General features: G+C 40.5%; 3 protein-coding genes across 3 annotated transcripts in view; all 3 read left to right on the top strand.

The window, feature by feature from the left end:
• The window catches only part of LOC307235520 (uncharacterized protein), a gene marked incomplete at its 3' end in the record, with an annotated part of 89054 nt that extends 72993 nt beyond the window's left edge, over positions 1–16061 (top strand). The window contains exon 4 of the mRNA XM_080007645.1: positions 15987–16061. Within this exon, the coding sequence (XP_079863771.1) occupies positions 15987–16061 (75 nt within the window). The remainder of the gene's footprint in view (positions 1–15986) is intronic.
• The window catches only part of LOC307236154 (protocadherin gamma-C5-like), a gene marked incomplete at its 5' end in the record, with an annotated part of 315288 nt that overhangs the window by 119788 nt on the left and 174760 nt on the right, over positions 1–20740 (top strand). The window lies entirely within an intron of this gene.
• LOC307235521 (uncharacterized protein) lies at positions 1131–13641 on the top strand (the record flags this gene model as incomplete). The annotated part of the gene is made up of 4 exons (XM_080007646.1): positions 1131–3515; positions 7860–10217; positions 11084–11096; positions 11276–13641. The coding sequence occupies 4 exons, from the start codon at positions 1131–1133 to the stop codon at positions 13639–13641; spliced, it is 7122 nt and encodes a 2373-aa protein (XP_079863772.1).

Raw genomic sequence — 20740 nt, 5'->3', positions numbered from 1 at the left:
TAACCTCCCAGAACTCCGCAGGGTCCTAAAGGCACCCTCGTTACACACAGTTAATGTTATATTTATTATAATATGTTAATTCTCAGAGGAAACTGTCTTCTTATTTTGCAATATTCTGCAATGATAATATAATTTCCGTCGTCGTTTAAATGCAATGTTACACATAGGGCTATATAGCCGTGGAACTTTGTGTGTCTTTTTCTGTGACACGGGGCTTTTCACCGCAAGTATATTTCATTATTTTGGTCCGACGTCTTTCAAAACTGAATTTGACACATACTATTTATGTCATAACAACGATTGCATCTGTATTATCTTTTTGAAGAGATCAATTTGCAAAGAGCACTGTCTTCACACATGAAATATTGAGTTGTTTTTACGGCTTTCAATCTATTAACAAATAATAATTCACTACTTATGAATTTTTCTGTAATTCCAACAACTAGAGAAACAGCAACATTAATTAAGGTTTCCGGCTGAGATCACACACATGGAATTTTTTTATTTCTAATAACCCCTTTCCAATTTGAACACTTCAGTTATAACATTGTGAAATGAAAAACCAGTTAAAATATAAATCAAAGGCATCCAGGCCATCAAAACCTGCAATGTCAGTAACAGTCTTTGAAGTCCAAAGACAAAACCGTCTGCATGTATGAATCGAAATTGTACATGTAACTTAAGCCTCCCATCAACATTATATGCTGCAACAAACTGTAAACCGTAGTTCTCACTTTTGTGCGCTGTTATGGCTAAACTGGTGTGGACAATAATCAGTTCCCAGTCCGAGCAACAGGCTTTTTTTGTGTTTCATGTCGATTTATGTAATTTTGTCACTACGTTTTACTTGCTCATGTTGCCCACACAATAGTGTTTTGTTGCTTGTTTATTTCGATTGCTATCTCTGAATCCCACTCACGGTGGCGCTATGCACAAGCCTAGGAATAAAACAAATATCATAATCATTCCTCCACCCACAAGGTGTAGACGGATACAAAGCTTTATTCTGGTTGACTGCTGTGCATGTTGGCAGCATCGCATTGAAGCGAATCCCATTGTTTATGATAATTTAGGTCTGGATATATGTTTTCTCCACCGCTACGTTCCTAGAAGTGGCTCACCTTGTTGCAATGGAGCGCACGATTGTCGCGTCGCAGGGCTGCAGCGTCGTTTTTCTTCTTTTCTGGTTGCATGCCGCGCTGGGCAGTGATGTGAGCTATTCTTTCCCGGAGGAGATGAAACGCGGGTCCGTCATCGGCAATATAGCCAAGGATCTCGGGCTGGAAGCGGGCAACCTGTCACCCAGAAAGGCCCGAATCGACACGGATGGTAAAGACGGACGGTATTGCGACGTGAACCTCGGCAGCGGAGATTTGGTCGTTTCCGAGAGAATCGACAGGGAGGCTCTTTGTGGGGAAAAGGCGTCCTGCGTCCTTAAACACGAACTTGTGCTGGAGAACCCTTTAGAGCTGCATCGTATCAGTCTCCATGTTCAAGATATCAACGACAACTCCCCGGTTTTCAACGAAGATTTGATCAAAATAGAAATCCATGAGTCCGCTGACAGAGGAGCCCGTTTCTCGATAGAGGAGGCGCACGATGCGGATATCGGACAGAATTCCGTTCAAAGATACAACCTGGGAAACAACGAGCATTTCGTTCTGGCTGTTGAAGGAAACACAGTGGAACTCGTTCTCAACAAGGAGCTGGACCGAGAAAAACAGAAGGAAATTAATTTGCTCCTCACGGCTCTGGATGGAGGTTCTCCTCCCAGGTCGGGCACCGTGGGAATGCGCGTCACGGTGCTGGATGCGAACGATAACGCGCCAGTTTTTAACAGGGCGGTTTATAAAGCCAGTGTACCTGAAAACGTCCCGTTACACACCGTGGTGGTTACCGTACATGCCACGGATGCGGACGAGGGAGTGAACGGAGACGTTACCTACGACTTCGGCCACGTTCCAGACGACGTGAAAAATATATTTAACATTGACCGTAAAACAGGCGACGTACGAGTCGTTGGGACCATTGACTTTGAAACCGCCTCTTCGTTTGAATTACGCATTAAAGCAAAGGATGGTTTAGGGCTGTCCACGTACACAAAAGTGATCGTTTCTGTTACCGACGTGAACGACAACGCCCCTCTCATATTTTTAAAATCCTTGACGAACCCCATACCAGAGAACGTAGCCCGCGGCACAGAGGTGGCCATCATTAACGTGCAGGACAGAGACTCTGAGGATAACCGACAGGTCCGCTGCTCCGTTCCACAAAATCTTCCTTTTAAACTGGTCCCGTCCATCAAAAACTACTACTCCCTGGTCACCACAGCTGGACTTGATCGCGAACTGGTGTCTGATTATAACATTACAATTACTGCTACAGACGAGGGCTCCCCCCCTCTATCGTCATCTAAAAGTATTCAGTTGTCTGTTGCTGACGTCAACGACAACCCTCCTGTTTTCGAGGAGCATTCCTACAGTGCGTATGTGACTGAAAATAACAGACCTGGACACACACTGTGTACGGTTACTGCTCGGGACCCCGACCTGAGACAGAACGGCACGGTGGTTTATTCTCTTTTGCCTGGTGGTGACGTCAACGGTGCTCCGGTGTCCACGTATCTCTCCGTTAACGGAGACACGGGGGCTATCCACGCCACACGGTCCTTTGATTATGAACAGTTGACTAAATTTAAAGTCCACGTGATGGCCAGAGATAACGGTTCTCCTCCTCTCAGCACCAACGTGACAGTCAGTGTTTTCATAACGGATGTGAATGACAACGCTCCTCAGATTCTTTACCCCACCCCGGAGGGAAGCTCCCTCATGACCGAGCTGGTCCCCAAGGCTGCGCACGGAGGCTCCCTGGTTTCTAAGGTGATAGCAGTGGACAGAGACTCTGGACAAAACGCCTGGCTGTCCTATCGTATTGTTAAATCCACTGACCCGGGACTTTTCACTATTGGTCTCCACAGCGGAGAGATGAGGATACAACGGGACATTTCTGAAGCTGATAATATGAAACAGAACCTTGTTGTCGCAGTGACAGATAATGGACAGCCCGCACTCTCTGCCACCTGCAATGTGTATTTCTTTATCTCTGATAACTTGGCAGAAGTGCCAGAATTGAAAGATCTTTCCTATGATGACAGCAATTCTAAACTAACTTCTTATCTGATCATTGCACTGGCCAGCGTCTCCACCTTTTTTCTGACTTTCATAATTGTCGTCATGGCTGTGAGGTTCTGTCGCCGGAGAAAGCCCAGGATGTTGTTTGATGGAGCTGTTGCCATCCCCAGCGCGTATCTGCCTCCTAATTACGCAGAAGTGGATGGCACAGGAACTTTACGCAGCGCTTACAACTATGATGCATATCTAACCACGGGCTCTAGAACAAGTGACTTCAAGTTTGTTAGATCTTACAATGACAACACACTGCCTGCTGACGCGACTCTGAAAAAAAGCCCAACGGACTTTGCTGAGATATTTGGAGACTTTGAGGGATCTACTGAGGTAAGGCTTGTGATTTAGCCTTTCATTTAGTTCGTCTTGATAATTGTGTTCCAAACGTGACTAAAGTTTCACCAGATCTTTTTATGGAACATGCAATATTTTTTGGAATTTTTGGGTTGTGTCAAAAAAAAAAATAATAATAATAATAATTATATATATATATATATATATAAAATTATTATTATTATTATTTATATATATATATATATATATATATATATATATATATATATATATATATATATATATATATATATATATACACATGAAGAGGTCACCAGATGTTTGTTTTAGTAAATGAAACTAAGATGTTTATGTCATCCCGTTTTGGTAAATTGATTATCGAAAGTAAAATGTCTTTTTCAGGTTCAGTGCATACCTCTACAGCTTTAATCAGCAGTGGCTGTGATGTTGTGTACTATTTTCTGCCAGGTGATTATTCACTGTCTTGCCTGACATTGTTTTCAGTGTGGTATAGCCAGTGTGGGAACGTTGGTAGGTCCTGTATTAGTCTACTGAGTAATTCACCTCATTTCTATAGATTCCCTAATCCCCAATTTCTCCAGGTCATTATATAGTTCTCTCTAAAGGTGATCTGAAATGCAAATTTCAAGTCTCTTTTGATTTATTTTCTATTCCTAGTATCTGTTTTTGTTATTTTATTGATGTATTATTTTTACTGATTTCAAATGCTCTTCCAGTCTTACCTAAGCAGGTGAGACTCATTTTTCTTCACAAACTAAATAATCTCTTTGTATTGCCCCAATAATTGGCACTGTGTGTGTTTTTCAGGGGTATTCAAGTCATTATTTATCACTGCCGTGTGATTCGCTGCTGCTACAGACATGAGACCATTTCCCATGCTCCGCCACTTGGGTTTTCCTTGACCTTTTTGCCTTTCTTCCTCTCTAAATATTCTCTGTATTTTTTTCACCTTTGTAGTACGTTTTTTTCTGTATTTCTATCTTTGGGGTCTTCTGTTTTGAGTCCATAACATGGATTGTTAGTAGACTGTGATGCTCTGAGGACCATAGTCAGGTATTGGTTGATGTGTTTCGGTGCTCTATGAATTTTGAGTGAGGTAGTTTCAGTTGTATAAATGTCCCCCTATCATCCAATAATAGCCAACACCTGATACAATACATTTGTTTTGGCTTTTGTTATGATCTTGGTATGACTACAGTATATGATTGTGATATTTTAGGGTCTTTGTCCCTTCTTAAGTATTAATTTTCCTTGCCATCTATGATCGTTGTATTGCATACAGCTATTCAAACATCCATTCGTTCACAAAAAATGACAGTATTTTAGTCTGTTTTTCTCCAATATGATGGTCTTGATGGGCAGTGGGCCTATTGCTTTAATGCCAAAGTCTTAACAAAGATAAATATTAATATCTAATTTAGATATGGCATTTTTCGTTTGATCTCCTGAATGATATAGTTTGATATTTTACATTAGTTGCATTTCATGATATTATAATCACAGTTGTTGTGGCTTGAATTTCTTTGTTTTTTCATGTATTTGTACAGAATGGATGTAATTAGTCTGACTAATTACAAAAAAGCCTTTCTGTCTGTTGACCTGACGTACCTGCATGTTTTTGTGTGGTTCTGTCCTGCATGCAAAGTAGACGTTAATTTTCTCAGACATATATTGTCAAATTATGTAATTTGTGTGTTTCAGTCCGTGGAGCTTATCAACATGTTGTTAACATCTGAGGCTGTTCAGTTTCTCTACCAGCATGTTTGTTCTGTCCACCTGCCTGCCAGGCATTAACAGATTTCTTATGTTTGTTTCTGAAATGTCCCTGTGTCTCTGTCCATGGTGCTGATCTCCCGAGCTCTGGTATTTTTCAGTGTTCATGGAAATATGCTCAGTGGTTTGTTTTGGAACTGTATTTTCACGGACTTGAGACCAAGGTGGTTATTTGGTAAATATGTTTTATTTTAATGCCATCAGATTTTCTCTCTAGTCGTCGGTATTCATTATAGGACGTATGCCATTGTAAAAATGGGGCATTGCATTTATAACTTAATAGCATGACTTATGAAGGAAAATTCCTAAACAAAAAACTATGAGTGAGAAAACAAATCACATTGTTTAGTACCGGATATTAAACAATCTATTTCTATATTATAAGAATTTATCTTGGATCAGAATTGATTTGACTTAAATAAGTTACGTACTGTCATTATTTCATTTTACTTGAACTACTTTAAATAAACGCGGAGCACCCTTCACACATTTATCTCCATGTGGTATTATACAATTTTTGGCAAATGTAAATTAACACTACACTGAGTTAGTACACGAGCCAGGGTTAATTTCCAATAACTCACTAATCAGGTGATTGTTCAGAATACAGGGGACCAGAGGCTGATGTATCACTTGATTAACATTTTTATTGACAGTGACAATAAAAAGCATTAAAGACAGCTGTACTGGCAGACATTTGGTCTGCAGGGCCCATGAGGCACAAATAACTGATCTTAAGCGGCCTTAAAAGCCTAAAAGTTGTAAAACATGCACAACACTCAAAGGTCAAATGTGTTTATACAATGTCCCTTGTACTATACCCGATATTTCACACTACCAGTGAGAGCAAAATACTGTACAGTACTTTAAAACATGTTTAAAAATTGTAATGAAAATGAATCACATAAATATTTCCCATAAGTCTAATGTGGGAAAATTACAGCAACAAACTATTACACGGATCAGACACAACAAAAATAAAAAACAATTTAATTACATCAGCGCGCCAGCCTCTGCACGCTACCTGCACAGCACCGGCACTTTCCTGGTTTCATTTAACCCCATAAATGCCTCGCGTAGAGAAGCCTACTCGCTGCTGTCCTCCCAGCACTCCGCAGGGTCCTAAAGGCACCCAAGTTACAAATAGTGGATATATTATATATAGAATAATATATTAATTCTCAGTAGAAACTGTCTTCTTATTTAGCAATGTTATTTGATGAAAATGAACAGTAAACTTTTCAAATCACAGCAAACAATTAAACACAATGCTGCTGTAACTATACTATACCCGATATTACATACTACCCATGAGAGCCTAATACTGCACAGTTACTTCATTTAGCCCCATGAATTCAACGCAAAGAGAAGGCTGCTCGCTACTGCCCCGACCTAACCTCCCAGAACTCCGCAGGGTCCTAAAGGCACCCTCGTTACACACAGTCAATATGTTGTATTTACTATAATATATTTATTCTCAGAAGAAACTGTCTCCTTATTTTGCAATATTATGCAATAATAATGTAATTTCCGTCGTCGTTTAAATGCATTGTGACACATAGGGCTATATAGCCGTGTATTTTTGTTTGTCATTTTTTGTGACATGGTGCTTTTCACGGCAATGATATTTCATTATGTTGGTCCGAGGTCTATCCAAACTGAATATGACACATATTATTTATGTTGTAACAACGATTGCATCTGTATGATCTTTTTGGAGAGATAATTTTGCAAAGAGCACTGTCTTCACACATGAAATATTGGGTTGTTTTTACAGCTTTCAATCTATTAAGAAATAACAATTCACTAATTATGCATTGTTCTGTAATTCCTCGTGAATAATCAAAACAATCCATTTTCTATAAATACACAAACTAAACAAGCAGCAACATTAACTGAAGTTTCTGCTGGAGATCACACACATTGATTTTATTTATTTCTAATAACCCCTTTCCAATTTGAACACTTCAGTTATAACACAGCGAAATGCAAAACCAGTTAAAATATAAATCAAAAGCATCCAGGCCATCAAAACTTGCAATGTCAGTAACAGTCTTTGAAGTCCAAGAACAAAACCATCTGCATGTATGAATCGACATTGTACATGTAACTTAAGCCTCCCATCAACATTATATGCTGCAACAACCTGTAAACCGTCGTTCTCACTGATGTGCGCTGTTATGGTTAAACTGGTGTGGATAATGATCATTTCCCAGTCCGAGCGACAGGCTTTTTTGTGTTTCATGTCGATTTGTGTTATCTTGTCATTAAGTTTTACTTGCTCATGTAGCACACACAATAGTGTTATGTTGCTTATTAATTTAGAATGCTATCTCTGAATCCCACTCACGGTGGCGCAATGCACAAGCCTAGGAATAAAACAAATACCATAATCATTCGTCCACCCACAAGGTGTAGACGGATACAAAGCTTTATTCTTGTTGACCGGTCTGCATGTGGGCAGCATCGCCGTGCAGGGATTATCCTTGTTAATGATAATTTAGGTCTAAATTAGTTCTCTCCATCGCTACGTTCCTAGAAGTGGCTCACCTTGTTGCAATGGAGCGCACGATTGTCGCGTCGCAGGGCTGCAGCGTCGTTTTTCTTCTTTTCTGGTTGCATGCCGCGCTGGGCAGTGATGTGAGCTATTCTTTCTCGGAGGAGATGAAACGCGGGTCCGTCATCGGCAATATAGCCAAGGATCTTGGGCTGGAAGCGGGCAACTTGTCACCCAGAAAGGCCCGAATCGACACGGATGGTAAAGACGGACGGTATTGCGACGTGAACCTCGGCAGCGGAGATTTGGTCGTTTCCGATAGAATCGACAGGGAGGCTCTTTGTGGGGAAAAGGCGTCCTGCGTCCTTAAACACGAACTTGTGCTGGAGAACCCTTTAGAGCTGCATCGTATCAGTCTCCATGTCCAAGATATCAACGACAACTCCCCGGTTTTCAACGAAGATTTGATCAATATAGAAATCCATGAGTCGGCTCTAAGAGGAGCCCGTTTCTCGATAGAGGAGGCGCACGATGCGGATATCGGACAGAATTCCGTTCAAAGATACGACCTGGGAAACAACGAACATTTCGTTCTGGCCGTTGAAGGAAACACAGTGGAACTCGTTCTCAACAAGGAGCTGGACCGAGAAAAACAGAAGGAAATTAATTTGCTCCTCACGGCTCTGGATGGAGGTTCTCCTCCCAGGTCGGGCACCGTGGGAATGCGCGTCACGGTGCTGGATGCGAACGATAACGCGCCAGTTTTTAACAGGGCGGTTTATAAAGCCAGTGTACCTGAAAACGTCCCGTTACACACCGTGGTGGTTACCGTACATGCCACGGATGCGGACGAGGGAGTGAACGGAGACGTTACCTACGACTTCGGCCACGTTCCAGACGACGTGAAAAATATATTTAACATTGACCGTAAAACAGGCGACGTACGAGTCGTTGGGACCATTGACTTTGAAACCGCCTCTTCGTTTGAATTACGCATTAAAGCAAAGGATGGTTTAGGGCTGTCCACGTACACAAAAGTGATCGTTTCTGTTACCGACGTGAACGACAACGCCCCTCTCATATTTTTAAAATCCTTGACGAACCCCATACCAGAGAACGTAGCCCGCGGCACAGAGGTGGCCATCATTAACGTGCAGGACAGAGACTCTGAGGATAACCGACAGGTCCGCTGCTCCGTTCCACAAAATCTTCCTTTTAAACTGGTCCCGTCCATCAAAAACTACTACTCCCTGGTCAACACAGCTGGACTTGATCGCGAACTGGTGTCTGATTATAACATCACAATTACGGCTACAGACGAGGGCTCCCCCCCTCTATCGTCATCTAAAAGTATTCAGTTGTCTGTTGCTGACGTCAACGACAACCCTCCTGTTTTCGAGGAGCATTCCTACAGTGCGTATGTGACTGAAAATAACAGACCTGGACACACACTGTGTACGGTTACGGCTCGGGACCCCGACCTGAGACAGAACGGCACGGTGGTTTATTCTCTTTTGCCTGGTGGTGACGTCAACGGTGCTCCGGTCTCCACGTATCTTTCCGTTAACGGAGACACGGGGGCCATCCACGCCACAAGGTCCTTTGATTATGAACAGCTGACTAAATTTAAAGTCTACGTGATGGCCAGAGATAACGGTTCTCCTCCTCTCAGCACCAACGTGACAGTCAGTGTTTTCATAACGGATGTGAATGACAACGCTCCTCAGATTCTTTACCCCACCCCGGAGGGAAGCTCCCTCATGACCGAGCTGGTCCCCAAGGCTGCGCACGGAGGCTCCCTGGTTTCTAAGGTGATAGCAGTGGACGGAGACTCTGGACAAAACGCCTGGCTGTCCTATCGTATTGTTAAATCCACTGACCCGGGACTTTTCACTATTGGTCTCCACAGCGGAGAGATGAGGATACAACGGGACATTTCTGAAGCTGATAATATGAAACAGAACCTTGTTGTCGCAGTGACAGATAATGGACAGCCCGCACTCTCTGCCACCTGCAATGTGTATTTCTTTATCTCTGATAACTTGGCAGAAGTGCCAGAATTGAAAGATCTTTCCTATGATGACAGCAATTCTAAACTAACTTCTTATCTGATCATTGCACTGGCCAGCGTCTCCACTTTTTTTCTGACTTTCTTAATTGTCGTCATGGCTGTGAGGTTCTGTCGCCGGAGAAAGCCCAGGATGTTGTTTGATGGAGCTGTTGCCATCCCCAGCGCGTATCTGCCTCCTAATTACGCAGAAGTGGATGGCACAGGAACTTTACGCAGCGCTTACAACTTTGATGCATATCTAACCACGGGCTCTAGAACAAGTGACTTCAAGTTTGTTAGATCTTACAATGACAACACACTGCCTGCTGACGCGACTCTGAAAAAAAGCCCAACGGACTTTGCTGAGATATTTGGAGACTTTGAGGGATCTACTGAGGTAAGGCTTCTGGCTTCATACTGTCTAATATGGGCAGTTATCTTTGACTCATGCGGGAAGGTTTCTCATTCAAAACATGTAAATTTTTTGTTTAATTTTTTCTTTTTTTTATGAGGACGAATTGGAGATTTTATAAAATTGGGGCCCAGACCACTCATAAACTACATGCGCATTATAATTATAACTTTTGTAATATATATATATGTATATATATATATATATATATATATATAAAATTTTTTTTTTTTTTTTTTTTGTATTATTAGATGTAAGTTCTGATGAATGCCAAAGGGGCCAAGAGAGAAAACTCTTTAATCAGAGAACACAACTTTAATCATTTAGATGGTCTGCCTTTCTATCCAACTAATAATAATAATAATAATAATAATAAAATGTATTATTAAGTAATAAATATATATAAATATATTATATATATAAAAAAAAATATATATATATATATATATATATATATATATATATATATATATTTTTTTTTTTACTATTGCAATTATCCTTTTAGTCTCGTGGCGGCGCTATTTTATGCAGTCTGGCTGAGCCGGGCAATTCCCATTTTTCTCATCCTAACCGTGTCAGTGATAAGCGCAGTGTGTGTGTGTGTGTGTGTGTGTGTGTGTGTATGTGTGTGTGTGTGTGTGTGTGTGTGTGTGTGTGTGTGTTTTTGTGTGTGTGTGTGTGTGTGTGTGTTTGGGGGGGGGGGTTCACAGAAATGCACGCAGACAGAGAAGTAGGTCGTGAGAGAGGGAGAATCTATGTGAGAGAGGATCGAGCGAGTGGGTTGTAGTGAGAGCAGCCAAATGAAGCGGGGGGAGTGCGATCCAAGCTGACACGACTGGGTTCCCTCATAGGATGCTCCGCTCAGTCCGAGCAAGGCAACAACGCAATACATCCATTTTGACCGGATTTTCTATCTATTTTATTTTATTTTTTAGCCACCATGATGATGACAATAAATGCATGGTCGTGCAGACGATGCTTCATTTTATGGCACCTGGAACTGAAACGCGTCCTCTGTTTTTATCTGGTTGCATTCATTTTAGACGCATCGTTTGGAGAGGTCCGTTACGCTCTTCCGGAAGAGATGCATCGCGGCTCGGTTATCGGGAATGTCGCTCGCGATCTGGGACTCAATGTCAGGGAGCTTTCCGCGCGTCGAGCCCACGTCCTCGTACAGGGAACTCGGCAGTTGTGCGAACTGGACATCGGCTCGGGGAATATTTTGGCCAGCCAGCGCATAGACCGAGAAGAGCTCTGCGCGCAAGCGACCGTGTGCGTTTTGCAGTACCAACTTCTACTCGAAGATCCACTAAAGGTGTACAGCCTAGTTTTGGATATCCAAGATGTGAATGACAACAGCCCGATGTTTGCTACCGGAAAAATTGAACTCGATTTGCTAGAATCTACACTGCTGGGCAGGCGCTTCCCCCTGGAGAGCGCGCATGACCCAGATTTGGGCACAAACTCTGTCCGTGAATACAAATTGAGTCCGAATGATCATTTTGCTCTGGAGATGAACATGCAAATGAACGGCAACGCGTACCCTGAATTGGTGCTAAAAGGATCTTTGGACCGGGAGACACAAGCTGAATATGTGTTGACCATCAGTGGGATTGACGGAGGCACTCCATCCAGATCAGGAACGGCGTCCATACACATCCGTGTTTTAGACGCCAATGACAACGTTCCAGTTTTTAGCCAGAGGGTTTTCAGAATCTCAGTGCGGGAAAACTCTCCCACGGGGACCGTGCTGGCGACTCTGAATGCCACAGATCTGGACGACGGCGTTTATGGGGAGGTTACGTACTTTTTTAGTCACGTGCCTGACAAAACCAGAGGAATTGTGGAAATTGACTCGAATAGCGGCGAGGTTAAAGTGGCCGGTCCCATTGACTATGAAGAGGCAACTGCCCACGAGTTGGATGTCCAGGCCAAAGATGGGGGTGGTCAGGCTTCCCATTGTAAACTTATAATTGACGTCATTGATGAGAACGACAACAAGCCGGTAATAATAGTGAAGTCCACCTCCGCCAATGTTGCTGAAAACTCAGAACCAGGAACTATGGTGGCTCTGCTTAATGTCTACGACCTGGACACTGGGAGTAGCGGAAGGGTCACATGTACAATTGGGGATAACGTCCCATTTAAATTGGTGTCAGAGGTGAAGAACTATTACATGCTGGTGACCGATGACGTGCTAGATAGAGAGATGCACCGAGATCACAACATCACAGTGATCGCCACGGACGCCGGTGTTCCCTCACTTTCTACGTTAAAGACAATAAGAATTGTAGTTAATGATAATAATGACAACCCTCCAACTTTTGGACAGGCCGAGTACAATGCCATCGTCTTGGAAAACCAGCCAGTCGGTACTTTTGTCATGAAAGTGAACGCGGCCGACAGCGACGATGGCCCCAATGCTAAAGTCCAGTACACAATTTCGAGCAATGTGGACCCGCAAATGTCGTCCCTGCTGTCCGTCAACACTGAAACTGGAGAACTTTTTACATCTCGTCTTTTAGATTATGAACAATCGGTTCACTTCCAGTTGCAGGTGACAGCTCGAGATGGGGGCTCGCCTCCCCTCTCCGGTACCTGTATTGTAAACGTCTTCATCGGGGATCAGAATGATAATCCACCTGTGGTCCTGTACCCTGTCCAGTCCTCCGGGTTCATCGCTACAGATTTGGTTTCACTTGAAGCGCCCAAGGGTTACCTGGTTACTAAAGTGGTGGCTGTGGATGCTGACTCTGGGCACAACGCTTGGCTCTCCTACAGAATAGTTACAGCCACCCAGCCTAACCTCTTCACGATAGGCTTGCACACAGGGGAAATCAGAACGGCCCGAACATTTCTAGAAGAAGATGAACCTAAACAAACCTTGGTGGTTTTAGTCAAGGATAACGGGCCAGAGTCTCTCTCGGCTACTGCAACGGTCATCATAGTAATTGGTGATGGACTGCCAGTTTTAAATGAACTTTTGGAGTTCACAGATGAATCACATGCTGATGAGAACTTAAAGCTGTATTTGATCATCGCTCTGATAGCGGTTTCTTCCCTTCTTCTCCTTTTAATCGCTGCAGTCATGTATTTCAAGCTTTGCAGGCGTAGTTATGTGTATCGTTCGGCCGCCTCGACTCTCCCAGTTTTCCCTCCGACCTATTTCCCCCCGAGCTATACAGATGTGAGTCGCTGTGGGACCCTTTTGAATGATGACAGATATGACTCCTTTCTGACCACTGGTTCTTGGAGAGGAGACTTTCGTTTCAGCTCTAATATAGACACTGACACGCTGAAGAAAAGGAGTGCAGCCTACCAAAAGAATACCCTTAGACGCGTCAGTGCAGACAGGGCAGCTAGCCTGAAGGTGAGGCCAGGAGCACCGCACTGTTACGTGGTTAACTGAGAGGCAGCTTTGTTCAGTTGTTACGATGTGAAATGTCTCAAAAGGGAACATTTTAACATGTATTTTATTCACATGAACTTTTCTCTGTCACTGTGTGTGTGGTTACTTGAGAGAACATAGCCGTGGTGGTTTATTTCAGTATATAACAAACGCTCCAAAGACATATTTATCTATTCTTCTTGTTGTTATTGTGTAGTTTTGTATAGGCCCACAGAACTTTCCCCACTCCCCTCACATCATTCCAGGGACCTTTGACCTCTCCAGATCTATTTAAAAAAATGCTTGTGAATGATCTTACTTGAATCAACATAGACAAGTTGTGTGTTCACTTTGCTGTTGTTTCTCTGTAACGTTATGGATAATAATGGAATAATAAAACAGGTTGTTGTTAAAGCAAACCTCAAAAAAAAAAACATACTTGTGTTACACAGAGTACATCATCACTTTCTTTCATGTGCCATATATACAGTACTTCTACTACTTGTGGCACTAAACATATGTGATCTCGTTGGAAAGGTTCTAACTATTGTCCCATGTGCTTATCTTTAAATCTGAGATAGTGTCAGAGATTTGGAATTGTATACCTGGCCTATACTTAATGATGTCATCTCAGTTGAATTTTTCTGTACCCAGTCCTACGGTGCATGCGGGCAGCTCGAACGTTTAGTTAAATCCATGGCTCACATTAATGTTGGGGTGCTGTTAATTCTCTTATTTATGATATTATGAACTGCTGTTTTAAAAAATATATATATGTTTGTATTATTATTTAACATGATACTTTAGAGCTATTAGAGCATAAACTTTTTATCGGTTCATCAGTAGCAGAAAGAGATGCAATTGATTGCAATGATACCTCTGTATCAACGAGTCCAATGTTATTGTGTGTAGGACATTAGCATCATTGCAATATTGAAACCTAGCAATATTACCATTGAGAATTTAGGTGATAAATTGTGTAAACAGCCACTGAATGAAGAATATCTAAATAGAATAAAGGTATATAAACAGTATATATTCAATGTCATTCATTCTATAACAGACAAGCCCAGTACATCAAACTTAAATTTACATGCTTTATTTTTTTAAATTGGGACCCATTTATTTTAGTCACAGAACTATAACTTAAAATATGTACTTTTTTAGCATTTTGATAGCTTAAACTGCTTAAGAAGTCAGGACCAGTAAAACAGTCGGATTAGTTTAATTCTCCTGTAATGTCAAAGTTCAACAACAAAACAGAGCGTGCGCGTGCGCCTGTGTGTGTGTGTGTGTGTGTGTGTGTGTGTGTGTGTGTGTGTGTGTGTGTGTGTGTGTGTGTGTGTGTGCGCGTGTGTGTGTGTGTGTGTGTGTGTGTGTGTGTGTGTGTGTGTGTGTGTGTGTGTGTGTGTGTGTGTTGTTTACTGTAAAAAACCTCTTGTATTTTAGAGAAGTTAAGAACAACATTTTCAGTGCAACCATTCTTGAATTTCTTTGTGGATTTGACAAAACCATTTGTCAATCTAATCCCACTTTAGCCAACCGTTAGACTAGGCCAACGGGTGGCAGAGGACTGAGTTCCTGAACGATTACATCCATATTTCCTAGGGTGCTGTGCAGCTCAACACAACATGTTAATTTTTTAGTAGAGTCCTAATAATAGTATAGTTATATGTGTAGGCTATTATACAATAATTATATTATAATTGTTGTATAATAATAATTAAATAATATTGTACTGAAATTATATTTACATTATAATTATATGACAAAACATTTTTTGGGTGACACCGTGGATCAGTGGTTAACGCAGATGCTTCACAGCAAATGGTAATTAATCAAAAAGAGTGGAGTTTTACATTCTCCCTGTGTCATTTCATGAAGTATCTCCTATCTTATCCAGCTGTTCTTCTTTTTTCCTCACTGACCATCCACATTCACTTGGTTAAATATACCTGAGGCCATGAGGTGTGGCATGTGAACCAGTTGATGTGCATCATACGGTCAAAGCGTGACACTCAATACATTGTAGTTAATAAACAGATCGGAGTCAGTTTCTGTGTTTCATTGAGCAATCCATAATGAAAAATGTATTGCATCTGAACAAACTCTCATTATGAACAACAAAACCAACAAAAAAATAAAATCTGTCTGCTCAAGGCCTCTCATAGTCTCTATAATCTACAGCATGTTATGGACAGAGCGACAGTCCTGTCCTAGCTAATCGGAGTCCTGCATTTTTGAGTGTGCTTGCTTCTGCTCCAAGTACCTCAATAAGTTCAAAATATAAGAGAAGGTGTTGAGGTACTTGAAAGTAAACAATATAGTATAAGTATTTTATTTTTGTTATGTTAATGTCATTACAGCTGATGGAAGGTCCACTGCTGGCCTGTGCTGCCGCAGCTTCATTGGATGCCATGAATGCATTGCAGTCCTACTGACAAGAAGCGAAGCCTGCCTAAAGTGCAGGACTCCAATTATCCAGGACAGGACTGTTCTGTGTCTGACCTGTCGGAGGTTATAGAGACTGTGAGGGGCCTTGAGTAGTCATAGACTTATTTTTCTGGTTGGTTTTGTTTTATTGTTCATAATGTGAGTTGGTTCAGATGTAATTAATTGTTTATGATAAATTTTTCAGTGAAACCCAGCACCTGACTCTGATCTGTTTATTAACTACAATTTATTGACAATTTTAAATGACTCTATCGCATGAGCTTACTGTGCTTTGACAAGCCAAATGGGTTGAATCTGGACTTTTTGGTTTACTTTACCGTACTGTATTACAAAATAATGAACATAATGCCAAACCATGGAGAAACTACAAGGCACATTACAAAGAAATTAAAGCTTTGCCAAATATTGTCACATCTTCATATATGGTATAAACAGTGTTAACGTGGGCATGGATTTCAATAATGTAAGTTGCTAGGCATTTGGGTGAGTTATGTCCACTTGAATACCCTGATAAGTTTTAGATAATGTTAATCCCTTGTGCTGTGACATTGTCACATGAATCATTGAAATAATTGATGCGAAAGAGCTGATTGGCTGGCCTGAAATCGATGTTATCCATGATGCCAATGGCCAGCAGACACAAATAGACGGTTATTTCTTAAATAGGAAAGCAATTTGAAAAATGAAAACAGTTAATTTTATGTTATTATTATTGTTAATAACCGGCCCGTGTTGTTAACATATTACACTTGAAGAGACTCATTTTGAAAAGGCTATTGAAATAAATGGTGCCCTTCTGGTGACCAGTGCATTCAGTTTGCTTTATTTCGCAGGATAATCGACCGAAGAGTTTTGTATGTATTTATTTATTTATTTATTTATTTATTTATTTATTTATTTATTTATTTTATTCATGTAGCCTAATTACGAGACTGAACTGTAAATAAACGTGAAGGATTTTTATATCGGTTAGCTTAGTGGCGTTTAATCTTAATCAGCTGTGTGAAAGTGCCAGAAATAAATAGCCTAAGTTATGAGTTATGTTCATTATTTAGGCTCTTTATTTATTTAGTTAAGCACCGCTGCAGGCAACACGCGTCTAAACGCGCAACTTTTACTTTGAAGGCGAGCTGTCTCTCCTTCCGGCTCTCCACTTCCTGGTTGAAGTATTTGTGTACATATATATATATACACAAACATATATACATATGCAAATATATATATATATATATTTTTTTTTTAATCTATTTATTTATTTATATATATTTGTAAAATATAAAAATCCAAAATACGTCAATAAATCCCAGAAAAAAATAAAAATAAAAATCCCGGAGAAGCGTGTATACATATATAATGTTTACACACACACATATATCATAATATATATGTGTGTGTGTGTGTGTGTGTGTATATATATATATATATATATATATACATATATATATATATATATGTGTGTGTGTGTGTATGTGTATATATACTATATATGTATACACGCTTCTCCGGGATTTTTATTTTTATTATTTTCTTGGATTTATTGGATTTTTATATTTTACACACATAAATATATATACTGTATGCACACACCTATTAAAAAAAAATATATATATATATATATGTGTGTGTGTGTGTGTGTGTGTGTGTGTGTGTGTGTATAACTGAAGAAAGGCAAGGTGATTGCAGTATGTATTGTGGTCTTTCGACAAACAAAACTTTGTAAGCCGCTGACAAAGGAGTCGGCCAAATGACTTCATTTTATGTTTTTGATCGGATTTTCTTGTTTAATCAATTTACCTGATTACCTAATTATTTTGATTGGTCCAGTGGGAGGCGCCTAGAGATTATGGAGTTGATTTTTGAGGCCATATCTGTCTTTAAAACTTTGCAATAAAAGAATGGCTCATTACCCAGTGAGATTCTGTTCCTTGTATTCCTACAACAGAGTGAACTACCCAACACTACTGCAGTCTCACTTTCTCAACTTCTGTCTATGGGCCTATTTACTGTTGAAGCAACAAAGGAAAACATGAGTCTGTGCACTTGTCAGCCTTTTCTGACATACATTCTATATATTTCATAGTTTGTAGTTTTATTTTAAGTTTCTGTGCATGGGCGCATTGTGCAAAACATGAACGCATGCATGTGGTTATGTGTATGCATCCGTGTTTCTTTCAGGTGCTCTCTACACATGTTGTTGCAGTGATGAAGGGAATTATTTTCATCAGGATGATTTCCATGTTAAGCCACGTGTGCTCGTGTTTGGCTCCAGGCTTGGTTATGGTCCACTTTCCAAACATGGGAGCTGAAACGAAGATGACTCACTGGCGATATTTAAATTTGACTTAATACTGTCGTGCTGTTGGATGCTTTTGGTATTTAAAAAAAATCTGGGTCATATGAATCTTTTGTTGTATCGTGTGTGTGTGTGTGTGTGTGTGTGTGTGTTTGTGTGTGTATGTGTCTGTGTGTGTGTGAGAGAGAGAGAGAGAGAGCATGCACTGTATGTGTGTGTGTGCCTGTGTACATTTATGGATGAATATAGGGACATTCAAAATGTGCATATAACACAACATTGCGTTTTACTGATGCCTTTACCGACTGTCAAACATACACCTTTTTTCGACCACCCCAAAATCTTTCAGCCATCGCTTTGTGGCTAATAGATATAGCATTGGCCAACAGATCTTGTTAACTGTATGCAATGTTTCACTCTGACATTTTCATTTTCAGTTCCCTGTGTGTTTTGCAATTTCTCTTTAAATGCGGTTTTCTGTAAGATGAAGATATCGTAATTAGAAAAATATTCTAATTATCTATTCCTTTTCTCTTTCCCTTTCGTGGTGCACACCAAAACGCCCTGCCGTTATTTTCCCTCCATCAGGTAAGAATTTTTATTTTCCCCACTTCTTTGAACCAGCTGTCCATGTTAATCTCACATTTGAACAACCATTCCCTAAGGAGTAGTCTTAGTAACTCTATCTCTCTATCTCTCTATCTATCGTGTAGCCCATCCTAAGTCACACATGACATTTATGAAAACACAATACACATTGTACAGCTTCAATAAAATGTGACTATTAGGATATTACTACTGTAGAGCTGGCACCTCTGCTGCCTTCATTTTTGTGGGCTGTGCACTTCTGGCCTACTTTTTCATCTGCATGCATATTTATAATCCTGCCCGGAGATATGCTGCAACCTACTGAATAATGCACAGTCATGATGTGAGAATGTTGTGGTTTGCAGCAACATCCACGCTCAGGCTGCTTTGACTTTCAGTGTCTATTTATCTGTGGGTGCATGCGTGCTGACTCCAAAAAACCTGTGACCTCTCAAATGAACCTGCACAGATGCATGCCCACCTGTCTGTCTGTCTGTCTATCTCTCCATCTCACCATCTATCCATCTATCGCTATCTCTTTATGAACATTTCTTTATCAGTGATTTAACTTAGAAGTTGTATGTTTTTATGGCGCTATGGTTAGTGCTTTAGTCACTCTGTTTGTGATGGTTTGAGTGTTTTTTTTTTCAGCTCAGAAGTAGGTCATTGGATTTATCAGTCAGATGAGGCTTTTACGGAATTTAACTCCGGTAGACAGTCCTCTATACTCTCGGTGCATATATAGAACAATCAGAAAAAAATGAAAAAAGGTTAATTTGAGAAAAAATATATAATATGTCTAATATGATACTTTTATATTGTGATGATATATAGCTGATTAAAACAATGAATAGCAGCATATTATCGATGAGATTTATCGCAATTTTTAAATTTACTAACATTTTTTTCCCAAGATTTTGGAGCGAGATTCTGCTATTTAAAAAGTAGTACACTGAATTTTAACCACACTATGATTTGATTATCGAGAACAGGAAAACAAAATAGTCTTCATCAAAATCTATTGATTGACATTTTCGCCTGATGCATTCAGTATAACCGAATGAAAGAAGCGAAACCTGTTTAGGGATTTTTTTTGTTGTTGTTGTACCTTTCTCCGAACATTTACTTGTGCTTCTTTGTTTTATCACGTTTTATGTCGGATGTTCAATAATTTATGCACAGCACGTCCGAGTGGATGCGTGCCACAATTTGATGATTGCATCATCATTATGTAACAACAACTATTGTTGGTGCTCTTTGGTGTTCCTTTCTCTATTTCGCTCCAGAGGAGATGAGGCCATGTAATGGAACATTTCAACACCACGGACAGTGTCCCCGATAGTGCAGTGACTGCACAATGATGCATCCAGAAGAATTGAAAACACGCTCGATGTAAAACTCCAAAAACACTTAGCACATGTTTCGTCTCGTAAAATCAGATCGTTTGTTTATTTTATTTTTAAGTGTCAAAATTCGAGGTATATCATTAAAAAAAAAAAAAAAAAAAAAAAAAGTGAGACTGCATGATGAGGGCTTGAGACGAAGGAAAACTGCATGTGGAGTTCACGTCTGAACTCTAAGGGACGCTGTTGATCAGGGAAAGGTTTTTCCACAATTTTCCCAGCCAGTTTATTTCCCTCCCCGTGCATTAAGCTTCACTGTAAGATAGGGAGAGGCCGTGGACAAAGAAGACATGAGGACTATGCGTCCCATAATAATTTAATCAATTTGAGGGATTTCGATTGTACCTGGGCTACATTTCGGGAGATTTTATCATCTGGATTA

Source organism: Zeus faber (assembly GCF_960531495.2).
Source record: "Zeus faber genome assembly, chromosome: 10".
Taxonomy (NCBI): Eukaryota; Metazoa; Chordata; class Actinopteri; order Zeiformes; family Zeidae; genus Zeus; species Zeus faber.
Note: the sequence above shows the minus strand (reverse complement) of the source record. Positions and strands in the feature narration are given on the sequence as shown.